Source organism: Panthera pardus, unplaced genomic scaffold (assembly GCF_024362965.1).
Source record: "Panthera pardus isolate Hobbes unplaced genomic scaffold, ASM2436296v1 HiC_scaffold_25, whole genome shotgun sequence".
Taxonomy (NCBI): domain Eukaryota; kingdom Metazoa; phylum Chordata; class Mammalia; order Carnivora; family Felidae; genus Panthera; species Panthera pardus.
Genome location: NW_026526821.1, coordinates 11203361 through 11221467, shown reverse-complemented (window position 1 = coordinate 11221467; position 18107 = coordinate 11203361). Strand labels below are relative to the sequence as shown.

General features: G+C 54.6%; 1 protein-coding gene across 4 annotated transcripts in view; it reads left to right on the top strand.

Moving 5' to 3' along the window:
- Positions 1-1364: 1364 nt before the first annotated feature.
- BCAS4 (breast carcinoma amplified sequence 4) overlaps positions 1365-18107 on the top strand; it is a 60584-nt gene continuing 43841 nt past the window's right edge. For 2 of the 4 annotated variants that reach the window (XM_019458151.2, XM_019458150.2), the window contains exons 1-2: positions 1368-1671; positions 16446-16517. In XM_019458151.2, the coding sequence (XP_019313696.1) occupies positions 1492-1671; positions 16446-16517 (252 nt within the window). In that variant the 5' untranslated portion in view covers positions 1368-1491. Of the gene's footprint in view, positions 1672-16445; positions 16518-18107 lie in introns of all 4 variants that reach the window. The other 2 variants (XM_019458153.2, XM_019458149.2) reach the window with 2 other exon arrangements.

Here is an 18107-nt window from a genome sequence, read left to right as displayed (position 1 = left end):
GTTTGGCATGTTTTTAAAACTTTATGGTAATGGCAGTGTGCCCTAAGTGTGCCTTCTGCAACTTGTCTTTCTTTCTTTTTTTTTTTTTCTTCTTCTTAGCATTATGTTTGTGAATCTCATTCATCAGGGGAATTCTGCTGTGCCCAGGTCTCCTCGGCTAATCTGAAGCCAGTTCTCGGCTTTTCAGAGGGAGGGCCCCCAGCCAGCCTGCCTGCAGCAGTGAGGGTCTGAGCTTGGTTCCTGCGTGTCTGTGTGATGAGCTGAAGGGCTCTGAGCGTCGGGGAAATCAGGACAGTAATGAATAGCCAAGTTCAGGTTCTGTGGGTTCCTATCCAATCCCGTAACTAACCACCTGTGGCCCGAATCTTTGCCAAGATTTTTCCAGAATGCGACTCTGACCTGCAGGTCTGAATGTTTGGGCAGGGGTGTGGAGCAATGAGCGGGGGGCAGGCGTGGAAGTGACGGAATTCCCCAAAGACAGATGGAGGACATGTTATGCCCCCTACCCAGGTGGTCACGTAAACTATAGATTCCACGGGGCCGGGAGGGGGGCGAGGGACGAGGGACGTTGCGTACATTTTACACCCCTAAGCCCAGCTTGATTTTGTTAAACGAATGTGACATTAAAAGAAAAAAAAGACGTCATAGGAAAAATTATATTTCTAGACTTCCCTGGACCTCTTCCCCATTTTTAGGATTTTCCTTATTAGCATTGCTTTGGGCGGATGCACCCCGCCCTCTTCGGCCTCTAGAGGGTCTCGACAAGCCTCCCAGGGGTGTGTGTATTTGGGGGGGGGGGGGGCGGGCAAACAGTGAGCTTAAGGATTCCCTGGGGAGTTTATTCTACAAGCTGCCCCAGCGAGGAAAAGGACCGCTACAACCGGCTTCTCTAATTTCCAGATCTCTCCGCCGGGCGCAAACAAGATGCTGGAATTAGGACGGCCCTGGGGGCGGGGACTTTGGTCTTTAAAGGAAAGGACCCCGTTCTCTATCCTGGATGCTGGAAACACCCCGGGAGCTTTAAAAAACTACTGATGCCCAAGCCCCACCCCCAGGGATTCCGGCTGAATCCGCCGGGGTGAGGCCTGGCTTCCGGGCTTTTGAAAGCTCCCCAGGGCATTCTAAAGTGCCGTGGGGGCTGGGAGACACGGCTCCGCCCGGATTCCAATGAAAAGGGGTGGTCTATACTGGCGGTTCTCAAACTCCGCCGTCTGTAGGAATCCCCAGGCGAACTTCAAAAAATGCTGGTGCTCAGGTCCCAACCTCAGGGACCGCGTGCTGGGCCGGACTTTGGAAGTTTGAAGAGTCCCAGGTGATGACAATATGCAAGCGAGGTTGAGAAGCTCGGCTTTACCAGGTGGTGCGAGGGCCGGGCGCAGTGAGCGCCGCGCGCCACTGGGTGGCGCTGCCCCCCTCGGTCCGGTGCTCGGGGAGGCGCGGGCCGCGTCCGGGTGCGCACCTGCCCCGCCTCCTCCAGGCGGGCCGCGGGGCATGCAGCCGGTCGGGGGCGGGGCTCCGAGGCCGGGACCCGGCCACCGGCTCTCGGGCAGCCTCCGCCAGCTGGACCCCGCCGCTCTCCTGATGCTGCTCCTGGACGCCGACCGGCCGGAGCCCGTGCGCAGCGGGGCGCGCGAGCTCGCGCTCTTCCTGACCCCCGAGCCCGCGGCCGAGGTAGGGAGCGGGGGCTGGAGGTAGGGGAGGTGGGTCGGGGGAGGGGCGGCGGTCTACGCCCTGGCACCCCGGGGGAGGAGAGGGTGGGTGCGGCCTCCGGCGCGCGGGGACCCGAACCCGAACCCTCGGCGTCCCCGCAGCATCCTCGCGCGCCCAACGCAAGGGCCCGAGGATCCCCGCCTTGCGGAGAGATGACTGCCTGGCGCCACCCAGAGATGCGCGGCAGGTCTGGCCTCTCCCTCTTTCGGCCACAAGGCCCCCCGGGGGCCCAGAGTCGCCTCGCATCCGGACCCGGGCCCCCAGCATCGGCCGGGCTCTGGGGAGGCCGCCCCCCGCCCCCGGTCCTGCCCCCGGCCGAGCGCTCGGCCCGCTGCGCTCAGAGCCGGGTGCCAGTGGCCCGGGAGGAGGCGGGCAGCCTGCGTCTGTGCGGGGAAGTACCAGGCCTCCTCGGTCCTGCTGTTGCTAAGAGGGAAAATACCTCGTCTCTATCTGTACTTTCTATTTTAAAAGCACAGAATAAAAAGTAGATCTGAAACTAGGCCCTTCATCTTCCAGCCGAAGCCAGTCTGTTAACAGTGCCATGAAAGTTATTTACCCAAGTGCACCAGGAGTTATTTAAGGGTTCAATTCAACTCATTCTCTTTTTAAATCTCAGAAGCAGGACAGAAATACATCAAATACAGAGGGAGCACCCCTCTTCCTGCTCTCTGCGCCCCGACTCCGGCTCCCCGAGATAACCATCACTAGCCGTGTGGTGTTGTACCTCACCCCAACCAAACGCTTAGAAAATGCATTTGCCAGTGCGGGTGTGCATGTATCAATAATACTAGGTATTCGTTTTTATAAAACTCTGCTTGACCTAGTAATACCGTTCTCCAAGTGGCTTTTTTCTCCCCCCACTCAAAATAGCATGGACAAGTGGGGAGTGACTGCTGGTGATAAAGTACAGGGCTTTTTGGGGTGACGAAAATGTTCTCGAATTAGTGGTGGTGGCTGCCCAACTTTGTGAATATACTGAAAACCACAGACCTGTGTGCTCGTAGAGGGTGACTTTTATGGTATGTGACTTACATCTCAATTTTACAAAATCGCATGGACATATTTTCATGTCTGAATGTATCCGTAAGAGCTGTCCAATAGAAATATAATCTGAGCCACAAATATGAGCCACTCCTGTAATTTTAAATATTCTGGGAGCCACAAAAAAAAAAAAAAAAAAAAAAAAAAAAAAAAAAAAAAAAAGAAAAAGAAACAGGTGAAAGTAGTCTCAATATATTTAAAGTAACAGTTCCTCCAAAATATCAATCACTCCAACATGTAAACAATGACCATGTAAAAATCTTACTGAGATTTTTACGTTCTTTTTTTTTTTTTTTTTTTTTTGGTGCTAGGTGTTCAAAATCAGGCTTTTATATTGAACTTACAACATATCTCAGTTGGGACCGGCCACGTTGTGAGTGTTCAATAGTCATGTGAGGCCGGCGGCCTCCATGTTGGAGACTATGCTCCATCGTTCTTTGGCTTCCCCGTACCCCACAACTAAATGATAATTACTCCTATTTCCTGGGCCCATGCCATGTGCTAGCAGCGTGCCGGACCCTGTTCACAGACTGTGTCGTTGCTCCTGGCAGTGACCCAGGGCTAGGAGGTTGCTTGGTTAATTAAAAAAAAAAATTTTTTTTAATGTTTATTTTTGAGAGAGAGAGAGAGAGAGACAAAGCACAAGTGGCAGAGGGGCAGAGAGAGAGGGAGACACAGAATGTGAAGCAGGCTCCAGGCTCCGAGCTGTCAGCACAGAGCCCGACGCGGGGCTCGAACTCCCGAGCTGTGAGGTCACGGCCTGAGCCGAAGTCGGACGCTCAACCGTTGGAGCCACCCAGGCGCCCCTTGTTTGGTTGATTTCATAGCTGGGAAAACTGAGACCCACACGGAATAAGTGACGTCCCGTGGAGGTACCGTAACTTATGAACCGTGCCCCCAGGAATGGGCATTTGGGTTGTCTCCGGGTTTTCACTGGTGTAAGAAGCCTGAGCGTCGTCCTCGTTCCTTCTCTCCCTTGCTCTCAGCAGAGAGATGTCGTGCCCAGCGGCTAGACCTCAGCTTCATTTTGTCTCTATTAGGGACAGCCTTCGAGAGAAACTGCATGCGTTAACTTCATTTTCTCACTCAGGGCTCTCTTTAACTCAGACACGGGCTGGCTCACGCTCATTTGTAAGGGATGTAATGAACAGCCCAACTCCCTGCAGCTCCAGCGGCAATAAACCCACTTAGAGTGCTTGCTGAACTTTATTTACCAGAAGCAGCAGAAACTGCCAGAGCACAGTCACTTGCAGCTTCTGGTTAAGGCTCAACCCACTGGCAGCTCCCCGCGCTGAGGCTGTTTGCAGATGGGCCAGTGAGCAATCTGGAAAAGGGAGGTCCGGTTTGGGAACAGGACTGGACGGCGGGGCCCAGGAGCGGGGGAGAGCAGTGAAACACGCAGGGGCCCTGCCTTCAGGACACTGGCAGACAACAGACACAACACACAACCCCTCTAGGTGGGGTGGTGAGGTAGAGGGTATCTGCATGAGTCGGGGAGACGAGGGGTGGGGAAGGTCTGTCTGAGGAAGCTGGGACCTGTGAATGTGCAGGGAAGAGGAAGCACAGGGACCTGACTCTGTTGGGGGTGCAGTCAGGGAGGCCTTCCTTGAGGCAGCGACATTTTAGGCTGAGCCCTGAAGTGTGAATAGGAGTTGGCCAGGCAAAGGGGAGAAAAGCATCCCAGGCAGAGGGAACAAAACTTGCAAAGGCCCTGGGGTGGAACGAAGCAGGGTGCACCTCGGGCAGAAGAGCAGGTGGAGGGGGAGCAGAGGGAGGTGCAGCCGGCGAGGAGGGCGGAAGCCGAGCCCGGCACTGTGCTCTGTCTGCCGGGATCAAGGAGCTGCTACAGGGCGGAGGCGTGTTGACGCTGGTTGGCAGGTGAGTGTTTTACTGTTTCCGGCGCCTTTGGGGTATTCTGTTCAGCCCGGTTTTTTGTGTCTTACTTTCTTTTTCTGGTTTGAACTTCCTCTTCGGGGGAGGTGCCAGGGTGGCCTCCAGAAGCTGCTCCACGATGGCAGGGAGAGGTGTTTGCCTCTTGGGTGCCCTCTGGCTTATGGGGGGAGGGAGCTCAGGGCCCTCTCGAAAGGCTGGGTGCCGATAGCCACCCACGGGTGACTTCCTGGCCAGGCTCTTTCAGAATCCTGTTTGGTACCTGTGTTGGGACATAGGATGGGCTTGGCCCACAGATGAGGTTCATGGCCTAGATGGAAGGAAGTCAAGCCAGTACTTTCTCATGCCCAGGGGCTTTGCTTGAGTGAGCAGAGGATGACAGGGGACAAAACATTTGGGTCTTTTAACTACAGGTGGATTAGATCAGGGTTTGCAAACTCGAGGCCCAGGGGTCGAATCCAACACTGATGTGATTGGATCAGTCCACATGGGGTTGTTTAAATAGAGAATTTTCATGAAAAATTCTGAGTTTCTTGTTTATTTAAAACATCAATCTGTTCTTTTTTTTTTTTTTTAACGATTTTTTATTTATTTTTGAGACAGAGAGAGACAGAGCATGAGCGGGAGCGGGGCAGAGAGAGAGGGAGACACAGAATGGGAAGCAGGCTCCAGGCTCTGAGCGATCAGCCCAGAGCCCGACGTGGGGCTCGAACTCACGGACCGCGAGATCGTGACCTGAGCTGAAGTCGGACGCTCAACCGACTGAGCCACCGAGGCGCCCCTGTTCTTTTTTTTTTAAAGTAAGCTCTACACCCAACATGGGGCTTGAACTCACGACCGCAAGATCAAGAATCATATGTTCTACCGACTGAGCCAGTCAGGCACCCCTTAGTCGATAGAGCATGTGACTCTTGACCTTGGGGTCATGAGTTCAAGCCCCACATTGGGCATAGAGCTTACGTTAAAAAATAAAATAAGGGGCCCAGTTGGTTAAGTGTCTGACTTCAGCTCAGGTCATGATCTCACAGCTCATGAGTTTAAGCTCTGTGTAGGGCTCTGTGCTGACAGCTCAGAGCCTGGAGCCTGCTTCCGGTTCTGTGTCTCCCTCTCTCTCTGCCCCTCCCCCACTTGCACGCGTTCTCTCTCTCTCTCAAAAATAAACATTTAAAAATAAAAAAAAAATATTAGCTGATCTGGTAAATCTAGGTCTATGTTTCTGAGTTTGGGCCCCCCTTGTCATAGTCTCCACTCCTCCCTATTTAAAACAAAATTTTTGTAAATGATGATTTATGTATTTTGAGAGTGGGGGGAGAATACCAAGCAGGTTCTGTGCTGTTAGCACAGAGCCTGATGCAGGGCTCAATCCTGTGACCTTGGGCTTGACCCCACAGTCTTGGGATCATGAGCTGAGCTGAAATCAAGAGTCGGACATTCAACTGACTGAGCCATCCGGGCGTCCCCCCCGCCCCCAACTCCTCCCAGCATCCGTTACCATTTACCCTTGTGCTTGGACTTTTGATTTTGCTGTCGTCGTATGGGGAGGAAACAGAAGAGCTTCTCCCAGCCATGTGTTTCGACTAAAGAAAAACATAAACTAGCCAAAGATGCCTTGAGTTTCTTGAAAAACGTACAAGAGGCTGCTTCGTTGTGAGAGCAGAGGATACTCGTTATGTCCAACCTGCATGCACCGCGTGTCCCGTCCTCGTGAGCTGCTGGCTTGCTTTCGGCTTTCAGGTTTGGGATGTTCAGATGCCCTGTCTCCAGATGTAGTTCTGTATTCGTTTACTCCTCGGATCCTTATGGCGAAGCTGCTGTGTGCCAGGCACTGTGCTGGGTCCCGCGGAGAGGCCTGTGGGGCACAGGGGGTGCCTGCCCTCAAGGACTGGGGGTGCGGTCAGGAAGATGAGCAGACCAGTAACCACCAAGCGGAACAACTACATGGTGATCAGTGCCGTGAAGGAGACAGCGTGGGGCGGGGGAGGGGGGGGTGGAAGGAACAGCCAGGCCAAGTTCCAGCGGCAGGGGCATGGCCCGAGGGGGAAACATGAGAAACAGAGAGGTGCTCACGTGGGTGGACCTCAGCGGCCAAGGGCAGGAGTGGGCAGGAGTAGACCGGGACCTAGGGCCACGGGGAGGACTCTGGATTTGATTCCGGGGTCCTGGCCACGAGCGGGGGTGAGTTGGCCATGAGCAGAGGAAAGACATGATCCGATTTTCACACTCACGGCTGCAGGGCTGGAAGGTGCTGGAAGGGCCGCAGGGAGACCACAGACGTGGCTGTCCAAGTGGACGTGGACTGAGCTGGCCGCATTCCCTGAATCAGAACCTTCCGGGGTGTGAGGAGCCCAGGCCACGGCGGGAGCGTGTTTCTCGGAAAGAAGTTCCTGCCTTTCTCCCCGCGGAGCTGCCCAGCGGTGGAAGGAGCCATCCCTGGGTCAGCCCAGAGCCTTGGCTAAAGGTTCCCCTGCACCAGCCGAGAAGCTTGAAGACAGAGAGGTTCCCAAAGATTGGGAATGACCTCAGTGCTGTCGCACAGGCTGGTGGACGGCGATGCTTGTGCCCAGTGGACAGGTCCCGGCTGCGGAGCGAGTCAGCTCTGCACGGGAGACTCACGCGGGAGTGAGGCCAGGTGCACGGAGGTGTGCGTGTGCGTGTAACAGCTTAAAAGGCGAAGACACGTATTTCACACCTCTCTAAATAGGCGTTGGAGCCTCTGTAAATGAAGTTGGAGCGGCCACCAGGGGTTGGGTGGGGCGCAGCGAAGGCTGAGAGCTCTGTTGGAGCGCGGGGTCCCCAGACTTTGCCAAAGGTCGGGGTCATCGGGGGATCTTCCAGAAAAGATTCTGATGCCTGCGGCCTCTGCCACCCCTGCCCGCCGACCCAGGTATTCTAATGTCACTGGTGTGGGTGCCCCCTGCCCACGGGGATTCGAAAAGCTCTCCAGCAGAGTTTTAAGCCCGGAGTGACCTGGATGGATTGGTGTGTTGGAAAATCGCTGATTGTAGGGGCACCTGCGAGCAAGGCCCGGGCCTGGGGGCCTGGCCTGGTCAACACTCCCCTGGTGATTCCGGTGGCCAACCCGGTAGGGCCCACACAGCTCCTCTCTTTTGTGAATGAATGCCCTGTGTCCAGCCGCAGCCCCCTGAGGGACCCTGTCTGTCCTGCCTGCTGCTTTGTCCAGAGCCACTGAGTGACTTCGTACGTATCAGTTAAAGAAACATCCTTTATAGAGGTGCGGACTCCCCTCGTCCTCCTGCTCAGGTTGGGGGTGGGGGGGAACTGGGCCCTGAAGCCACGAGGTGTGGGGTCGGATCTCGACCCTGTGCTCGGGGCCCCTTCCTGCCTTGTCTGCTCATGTCCCGCGGTGCTGGACGGTCGGATGAGGTGAGCTGCAGGAAACGCTTGGTGCGGGGTCTGGCCCGTAGTTAGCAGGCTGGGAACGTCAGCTACGATTGCTCACTTCCTCACTCTGCAGATGTTTATGGAGCAGGTACTGGGGGCAGACGTCGTGCCAGGCGCTGGGAGGGAGAATACGCGGGGGACACTTCTGTCCGTGGGGACAGAGCGGGTCGCACACTCACTTCTCTACAGTGTCCGGCTGTGGGGATTTCAGCCTTTCGCCTCCACTTGTGCCGAAGGTCACAAGTTCTCACTCCCCAGCGCGGCCTCCTGTAGGCCGAGAAATCCGGGGTTAACTTCCTGACCTGCGTACGTGAGGCCAGCCCTCGATGGTACTTTTTGCTTTGCAAAACACAGTTGCTGAGCCCGGGGTCCAAAGGAACCACCGGTCCCCCTTACGCTGTTTTGCGTTCTGAAATTATCCCTTGGTGCAGGTGTGGTGGAAATTTGGCCTGTGGGGTCTTTTAAAATGAATTGGAGGGGCGCCTGGGTGGCTCAGTCGGTTAAGCGTCTGACTTCGGCTCAGGTCATGATCTCGCGGTCTGTGAGTTCAAGCCCTGCGTCGGGTTCTGTGCTGACAGCTCGGAGCCTGGAGCCTGCTTCGGATTCTGTGTCTCCCTCTCTCTCCGTCCCTCCCCCATCATGCTCTGTCTCTCTCTCTCTGTGTCAAAAATAAATAAACATTTAACAAAAAATAAAAAAATTAAAAAAATGAATTGGAGTTGGTTTTTCTTTTTTTTTTTTTTTGTAAGTTTATTTCTTTTGAGAGAGAGAGAGAGTATCCCAAGCAGGCTCTGCACTGTTAGCGAAATGTGCCCAGTTTTGCTTTTAAAATAAGTTTTGTGGGGCGCGTGGATGGCTCAGTCAGTTAAGCATCCAACTCTTGGTCTCGGCTCAGGTCGGGATCTCATGGTTCATGGGTTCGAGCCCCACGTCGGGCTCTGTGCTGACAGCTCAGAGCCTGGAGCCTGCTTCGGATTCTGTCTCCCTCTCTCTCTCTCTCTGCCCCTCCCCTGCTTACGCTCTGTCTCTCTCTCTCAAAAATAAACTATAAAAAAATTAATAAAAGTATATGAACATGTTACAAAATCCACAGGTCCCAGTGGCCGTGGAGTGGCACAGAACCCCGTCCTACCCACCTCTGTTCCTGTCTCTGTCCCCTTCCAGCATGACGGGTCCTTTCCCATCCCCACCTGTTACCTCCCATTTGTGCATCCTGCTTTTTTCACTCAATATGTCTTGGAGATCTTTCCGTATGAGTACGTAGAGAGCTGCCCGATTATTTTTAGCTGCTAAACAGAATCGCAGTCTGGATTACAATTCAGGCAGCCATTCTTCTATAGATGGGCATTTGGGTTACGTGCATCCTTTCATTCTCACAAAGTCTGTTGCAGGAGGAATCTCTGTACTCCTTTTGCATTTGTGCCAACATGTCTGTAGGATAAATACCTGGGGGAGGGGGGTCCTTCCTGGTTTGCAGGTCCCACCAGCGCCGCCTGGAGAACCCCTTCGTCTGCTCCTCCCTGGGCTTCCCCCCCACCCCCCCGCAGCAGGCCCCCGCTCCCTTCCCCCTCGCCCGCCCATTCTGTGCACAGGGTTGAGGCTGCTCTTTCTGCCTCCGGTCAGGCTGGTGGAGGGGCGGACAGCCACCTTGGAAAGACCTTTACTCCGCTGTCATCTGAAGGGGCCCCCGTGACCGCTTCTGGAGAAGAGGTGACATTCCTACTTGCGTGCCCAGGGTGAAGGCAGGCCCCACAGTCCTCGGGCCTCTTCATGTTCACCCCCCCACCGTGTACTCGGGGACCTCGGAGGAAGCCGGGGGGGGCGGGGGCAGGCAGCGGCTCTTGGTGTCGGCAAAAGGCGAAAAACCCACCTGGAACTCGGCGGGGCTGCCCGTGGGTGTCCTCTGGACGGCAGGTAGTCGCCACGTTCTAAAAAGTGGGAGTCTTCTCATAAAAAACCCAATGTCTGGCTTCTCTAAAAGTGTTGCTGCAGAAGGTATAGGTCTTCAGTGGCCCTGTCCGTGGCCTGGCTGAGTGGACCTTGTGGTTCCTAGGATTTCCGTGTGTGTGTGTGTGTGTGTGTGTGTGTGTGTGTGTGTGTGTGTGTGTGTGTATAAACAGCATTATTGTGATAGAATTCATGTGCCATATACAAGTCATACAATTAAAGTGTACAATTTAATGGCTTAACATTTTTTTCAATGTTTATTTATTAGAGAGGGAGAGACAGACTGTGAGTGGGGGAGGAGCATGGAGAGAGGGAGACACAGACTCCCAAGCAGGCTCCAGGCTCCGAGCTGTCAGCACAGAGCCCGACGCGGGGCTCGAACCCACGAACCGCGAGATCATGACCCGAGCCGAAGTTGGACACTCGACTGACCGAGCCGCCCAGGTGCCCCCATATGTGCTTGTTTTAAAGATACAAATAGGCCAGAGGTGTGAAGGTCACATTCAGCCTGCAGACAGGTTTGTTTGGCCATCGTAGTGTGTTTTAATTTGGGGCGTTAGTTTTGAATTTTCAAACTGGTTTGCGCCAACTCCTGGAGCACTGTCTGTCTTGAACAAAACCGGGTTGGCACGTTTCCACCTGGCTCACTCTGCTGGGGTCAAGTAGCAGCCGCCCTCGTCCGATGGAGAAGGGGCCTCCTGTTGGCCACAGTCCCCACCTCTCCCTGTTGTCTCTCTGGCGGGAAGCTGAGTATTAACTTCCATTCGTTATCCTGCTTGTGCCGCTGTGGTTCTTAGAGAAAAGTAGAAGGTCTCTTGGAAAAGTGAGAAACGGAAAGTCAACAGCGTGCAGAAAACATGTTCCCGTGTGGTGTGTTCGTTTCCTGCCTCACTTGTGTCCATTCCATTTGAGTGTGGAGACCCTGGTTGGGTCCCAGCTACAACTGTCCTTTGTATGGGTCTGGCCCCTCACCGAGAGTAACCCAGGGAAATTACTTAGCGGACTGTCCTCCGCTTCCATCTCGAGACAGAGTCTGAGGCTCGTTTTCTCCCGATTTTCAAATGGGAAACCAGGGCACAGAGATGGTCGGAGTGTAGTTAAGACCACACAGCATGACATGCCAGGGTGGGACCGAAGAGTGGTCTAGGCTGCTCTTCTCAGGCTACAGCTTCTCCAGGAGGGCATATTTCTTCCTCCTTCCCTTGCTCATTTTCCCTCCCTCCCTCCCCCTTTCCTTTCCTGCAACAAATACGCCCTGGGCACCGTATTGGTCACCAAGTGCCAGGTAACAAACTACCCCAAATCTTAGTGGCTGAAAACAACTACCGTATGATGGTGCGGGATGCGTGGTTTTGCGGGTCTGCTCCCACGGCACCGGCCGGGCCGAGTCACGGGGCTGCGTTCGGCTGGAGGGTTTGCTGCGCTGAAACGTGGCCTCGCTCTCGTCGGGCGGTTGGTGCTGCCTGGGGCGCCTCGGTTCTCCTCCACTTGGCCCTTCGTGTCCTACAGCCTCTCCAGCCACGTTGCCTGGATTTCTTCACACGGCTGTTGTCCTCCAAGAGGGTGACTCAGATGCCGCCGGGTCTCTTGAGGCTAGAGCCGGATGTCACAAAGAGCGGTTTCCACCCATTCTGTTGGCCAAGGCAAGTCACAGGGCCAGGCCAGATTTGGGGGCGGAGTCCGATTGCCCAAAGGTATGCAGATGGGAGGGAATGGGGGGGGCATCTTCAGAAGCGTAAGCACCTGCTATGTGCCAGGCATCGCCCTGGGCCCTGGGGATGTGGCGGTGAGTGAGAGGCACTAAGACCCCTGGAGCTTTCATTCTGGTGGCAGAAGAGGACAGGACAGGTGAAACATGTAAGATGTTAGACAGGGATGGAGGCTGAAGCCAGAAAGAAGTTGGTGCGGGACAGGGAGCGGGGGAGGCTGCAGGGCCAGGGAAGGCCTCGATGAGGAGAGACGTTTGAGCCGAGGCTGGGAGGAGGTGCGCGGTGAGCTTTGTCCGTGATGGGAGCAGCGGGCGCGAAGGCCCCGGAGTGACGACGCGGTTGGTGTGGCTGGTGGGGAGCGGGCTGTAGGCGGCGAGGTCGGAGAACAGATGGAGGGTCCAGGTGGCGTAGGGCTAACGAGGCCTCCATTAGGTGTTTGCTGAGGGAGGTGGGGGGCAGGAGAGGAGTCCTGTTTTTTAATTAAGCTGTAATTCACGTAATGTAAAAAAATTACCGTTTTGAAGCGTACGTTCAGTGGTTCTTCATAAGCTCACTGTGTTGTGCGAACATCGCCGTGACCTCATTCCAGAGCAGTCCCCCCTGCCCCCGCCAAGAAAGGAACCCCATGACCATTAGCACTCTCCTTCTCCCTCCCCACCCCCCACCCCAGCCCGTGATCTCCTTTCGGTCTCTGTGCGTTTGCTTCTTGCAAACACTGCCCAGAAAAGGAATCACGTAGTACCTGGCCTTTGTGTGTGGCCTCTTTCAATGTTTTCGAGGACCGTCCGTGTTGTAGCAGGTGTCGGGCTGGCATTCCTTTTCAGTACCGCGTAATACTCCGTAGCATGGCTATGGCCCGTCTTGACTGTCCATTCATCACTTGACGGGCCTTGAGTCATTTCCACCTTTTGGCTGTCGTGAATACCTCCCAAGTTTTTGTAAGAACACCATGATTTCCGTTCTCTTGGCTTTCTTGCGGGGTCGTAGGGCAACTCTGCGTGTAACGTTTTGAAAGAGCGCCGGACTGGTTTCCGGAGCCGCTGCCCCGCGTCCCATCCCCACCGGCGGCGGGGGAGGGCTCGGGTTCTGACGGGGTCTTTCGGGGGAGGAGACCGAAGGGGGGCCAGAGAGGAAGCAGGGACCGGTGGGAGAGGACAGCGCCCTGTGCCAGGGCGGTGGCGCGAGGGGTGGACAGAAGCGGTCGGATTTGGGCCACATTCCGGAGGCGGAGCAGAGAGGATTTGCACACACAGTGGACGGGGTGGGCCGAGAAAGGACGACCTCGAGGATGCTCTCAGGTGTTCGGCCTGAGCAACGGGCCAGTGGCGCCTCCGCCGAGTTGGAGAAGACCACGGCGGGGGGTCTGTTTGTGGGGTTTTGCGCCCGTCACTCACGGGCGGGAAGCCAGCCCCACTTTGGGTTTGGGGCCTTGCCCCGCTGGGAGGCTCCGATTGGCATCTTGGGAGACTTACGTAAGGAAGAAGCAGAGGCCATGATTCCCGCGTGTTATCAATGCCCACCTGCTGTCCCCACCGGCGGTGCCCTGAATGTCACTCTGAGTGAGCCATTTGCCCTTCTTCCCCTGGGAGGGGGACGATTTATGCCCAGGGAGTTGCACAGCATGACGAGGGCATTCATTTTGCTGATGGGCTGGTTAAAAAGGCGTGTGGGCTGCAGCCCGCAGGACTCTCGCTTCTGAGGCCACTTAGGGGATTATCTTGAGAGAAAATTGTCCCGTGAATGATTTGCGGGCGTGGTGGGTTGGCTTAGCCTGAGCTCCTTCCTGTTGGTTGGGAACGTCTCGGGGCTCGTTCCTCCTTAGCTGGCCAGTCGCCAAATGCTTTCTCTACCCTCTCCTGCGTTGGGGCACTTGCCCTTGGTACCGGGAGGTGGGGGAAAGGGGGTCGAGACCACAGCTGACAGACGGCCGTAAAGGGGACACGCTGCCCCCTCTCCAAAGAGCCTCTTGGAACTTACAGACTTCAGCTCTGGACTGAGAGTGCTCAGGGTCAGATCTGGCTTCAGTACGTATTAGCTATGTGACCTTGAGCAAGTGATGTGAGCTCTCTGGTCCTCTGTTTCTCTGTCCATGAAAGAGGGGCAAGCGACAGCACCTACTGTATAAAGTTCTTGTGAGCCTCCAATGAAATAAGCCATATATGGCGATTGGCCACCGCGTTTGTTATCTAGGGAGAGAGACACATAAAGCAGCCACTTATTATGCACCTACTGTATGTCAGCACTCTGTCAAATGATTGAACCACCTTTATTACGTGAGGTTAACCTCTTAACAACCCTGCCGAGTGGTGTGGCTTACAGGTGGGCCAACCGAAATGCAGAAGGTAAGCCCTTCAATTAAGGTCACGTGGTTGGCAAACGAGAAGGTGGGATCTGAACCCAGGGCTGACTGGCCTCCCTCCTGAACACTCGGCCATAGGCTGAGATGTACTTCCTCTCTTCGGGCCCCTCTGGAGAAGGAGGCGGCCCATCCAGCCGGGCCCTGGGCTCTCATGTCCCTCTGCAGGTTTTGATTCGGCCTGGCGTCTGGGGTTTGTACACCTGCACTCTGGAGGGAGCCTCTGCCCCCTTCTGTGCCCCTCTCCCTCGCCTCTGCAGCAGAAGGAAAGCGACCAGCCTGCCTCTCTCCTGTCCCTGTGGCCTCTCTTGGCTCCTTCTTCCCCTCTTAGTGCATTAAGGGCAATTTTTTACCGCGATCTTCCTTTTGGGGGGCAGAGAGAACGTCCTGTGAGTCTCTTAGTCCTCTCTCTGCTGTGGTCCCCTTCTCTGTCAAGCCTCCCCCGTTCAGGCCCAGAAATAGTCCCAGCTGTGAGATGAAGGTTCCAGAGTTTAAAATTGCAACTTGGTACTATTTTTACTCCAGCCGGAAAGATGTTTTTCTGCACATTCGTTTATGCTGTTGTGGTAGCGACGGCTCCCGCCGCAGGCAGCAGGCTGTGGCACTGTATAAACATCTCTCGGGGGACGAGTGGGTGATAAGGGGAGCCTTCAGGTCGGGGGTGGGGGGGCAGGTACCAGGCCTGCCCAGAAATGTCTGGGGTCGCTTCCCTGGCACAGAATGATCTGGCCTGGTAAGCCATGTTCTAGATGAACTTTATTCCTAGATGCCTGGTAATTAAAAACACATACAACAGGGGCACTTGGGTGACTCATTTGGTTAAGTGTCTGACTTCGGCTTAGGTCATGATCTCACGGTTCATGGGCTTAAACCCGGCATCGGGCTCTGTGCTGGCAGCTCGGAGCCTGGAGCCTGCTTCGGATTCCGTGTCCCCTCTCTCTTTGTCCCTCTCCCACTCATGCTCTCTCAAAAGTGAATAAACATTAAAATAATAAATAAATACATACATACATACCAATTGGAATGCCCAGGTGGCTCAGGTGGTTAAGCGTCCGACTTCGGCTCAGGTCGCGATCTCACAGCTTGCGAGTTCGAGCCCTGCATCGGGCTCTGTGCGGACAGCTCGGAGCCTGGAGCCTGCTTCGGATTCTGTGTCCCCTTCTCTCTCTGCCCCTCCCCCACTCACGCTCTGTCTCTCAAAAATGAATAAGCTTTATAAATAAATAAATAAATAAAATAAATAAATAAATAAATAAAACCCCAGCTATTTTTAAGTCATGAAAATAGTAAATACTTGGGGGGAAAAAGGGTTCAAACTAATTTTTACACGAGGGATTTAAATGGGCTTGTAAGTTGGCAGATCCTTTCATGGTCATGTTTGGCTGGGCCTGTGGAGTGTTAAATTTTTTTTTTTTTTTTTTAATTTGAGCTACCATTTAAAAATCGGGACATTTTCCCTAAAGTTACAATTTCTGGCTTCTCTTGCAAAATGGAAGGCTCTGGGAGTGCTGAGCGCGTCTACTGATGGCTACTGGCAGCTGGCTGTTCTAGACTTGGGCAAATGCTCCTCAGATTGCCACAAGCCCCAGCGGGCTGCCTTACGTCACTCGTTAAGTTACTGCCCAGCCCTAGTACCTCGAGTTGGGGACCCTTCAAGTCTCCCTTGTCAGACCCCATTCCCCATTTGTGCTCCCCAGGGCTAAGTAAACCCTGTTAATAGTGTTACCAGGTGAAGTCCAGGGCACCCAGTTAAATTTGAATTTCAGATTGAATCATCGTTTAGTGTAAGTACATCCCCTGACTCTGGGCACTTCGGTCTGTATCATTCCAGGCCTTTCTGTCAAGCCATGTACGTTGTTTGTGTGTCGTCACAAGAATAGGTTTACGTTCTACGTCTTCTACATCTTGTGTGAACCGTCCATCGTGTTTCCCAGGAGGCATTTCTCAGAGTTTGTCAAGAGCACGCTTTGGGGCTGTGAACTCAAACCTACCGGGGAATCCTGGCCCCACCCCTTGCTAGCTGTGTGCCCTCAAGCAGGGTTACCTGTCCTCTCTGAGCCTCGGTTTCCTTATCTGAACAGCGGGATGGTAAGGCTAGGTTTGTTCTAGTCCTGCTCATATTTATTTATCTCCTCTCCTTTGAACGCTGCCTGGAGTGGATGGGCCGTGGTGGCTTTTCGCCAGGCCTCTGTCCACAGGTGTCACGATTGCTGCCTGATCACCACTACTTTAAATGAGGCTATGAGACGTTTTGCAAAGGGAAAGGAGGTCTGAAGGGAACTGGGCAGATAATCCTTAGTTTGCTTAAAAAAAAAATTAAAAAAAAAAGTGAAGGGCGTTTTTCTCCCTGGAAACCACTTGCTAATCTCCAGGATATTGTCTCTTTTCAGGCGAAGGAGGTGGAGGAGACCATCGAGGGGATGCTCCTCAGGCTGGAAGAGTTTTGCAGCCTGACCGACATGGTGAGTGTCTGCCCGGGAGGAGTGGATTTAGGCCCCGGCCAGACTCCAGGTCCTTCCTGGAGTTTTCTGGGGAAGCCATTTTGGTGGCGATTTGGCAACCAGAAGGAATGGGGGCAGCAGCCGACGGTGAGAGCAGGACCAGGCGCGCGCACTCTCTCCCACGGTCTCTCAACACCAAGGCTTCCTGAGGCGGCCATCTTGATCGTGCCCATCCCCCCCCAGATGGCTCTTATTCCACAGAGGAGCCAGGAGTGGGCCACCAGGTGGCACTCTCGGGCACCGATGCGGGGAGCCGTTCAGCGGGGATGCTAAGACTATATTTAACTTTCCTCGGCTCTGCGCGGTCCGCCAGGCAAACATGGAGACAGCCAGGAAATGGCTTCAGGCCTGCAAGGCCTGGGAGGAGCCTCTTGCCCAGGCTGTAGCCCGAGGCAGGGTTGGGCATCGGGTTCCTTCTCAGATCCTTTTGCCGTCTCTGCTGTTGCCTCTTACTCTGTTTTGTTGGATCAAATCCTCTTGGCTGGGTGGGGGAGATGGTGCCTTAGGCCCAGAAGACAAGGTCTCCACTACAAATTTTGCAAAAATCTCCTCCAGATCCTTGTGTCCCCAGCATTGTTGCCAGCCAGGTGTGGGCCCCTGAGGAGCAGTGATAGAACTTTCTGGAAGCTCCCAGCACTCTCGGTTTAAGGCCTGAAGGCCCAAAGCGTAGAGCTCCATATTGTGATCAGGACCCGTGTCTCGGCTGGACCCAGTGGGGTAGATTTGTGCGCCTGTGAAGCACGTGTCCGGAGAAGTGTTTCTGAGAGCCCAGGGGAGGAACGGTCACGGCAGCCCTCTACGTTTATTGAACACCTACTTGGTGCCAGGCACAGTGCAAAGTGCATTTCCCGTATCAGCCCATTTCTCCTTGAAGCAGGCCAACGTGACAGGCACCCCGTCATCCCCATTCATTCAATAGGCCTCCCTCGCGCCACCCTTGGGGACACAACAGTGAACAAGACAGAAGTGTTCCCAAGAGGACCTGTGTGTGTTTCGCTCTTGAGAACCAATTTTCTAGTTTGGGTGAGGGTCCGGGTGGGAGCTGGGTAATGAGGCAGACTTTGAACAGCCCGGACAGCCCTTTCTTCATCACCGGCCGTTGGACACCTGCCCCTGACTGGGTGCCGGGGTGAGCCCGAGGATGAGAAGAAAGTGGACCGTGTCTCCCTTCCCTCTGTGAGAGGAGCCCACTGTGTGTGACCAGCGCTGTTATCCAGTGTGGCAGCCCTCGCCTGAAGGTGTGTTCAAGGTGCAAAAGGAGACTGCAAAGGTTTTGAAGAGGGAGGGTCTAGAAGGAACTGGGCACATGATCCTAAGACTTGATTTGTTTAAAAAAAAAAAGAAAGAAAAAGAAAGAAAAGCAGAGGCGTTAGATTCTGCCTGGGAAATTGGGAAGGCTTTGCAGAGCAGGTGGTGATTAATTTGGGGCTTTGAAGGAGGAACAGAAAGAATTCCGCCGCCGGGGAGGGTGAGTGTCCAGGCAGAGGCACCGGCCCGTGGGTATGGTGTGCTGGGCACAGTGTGGACCTGGGGGGCCCAAAGCCAAAGGGG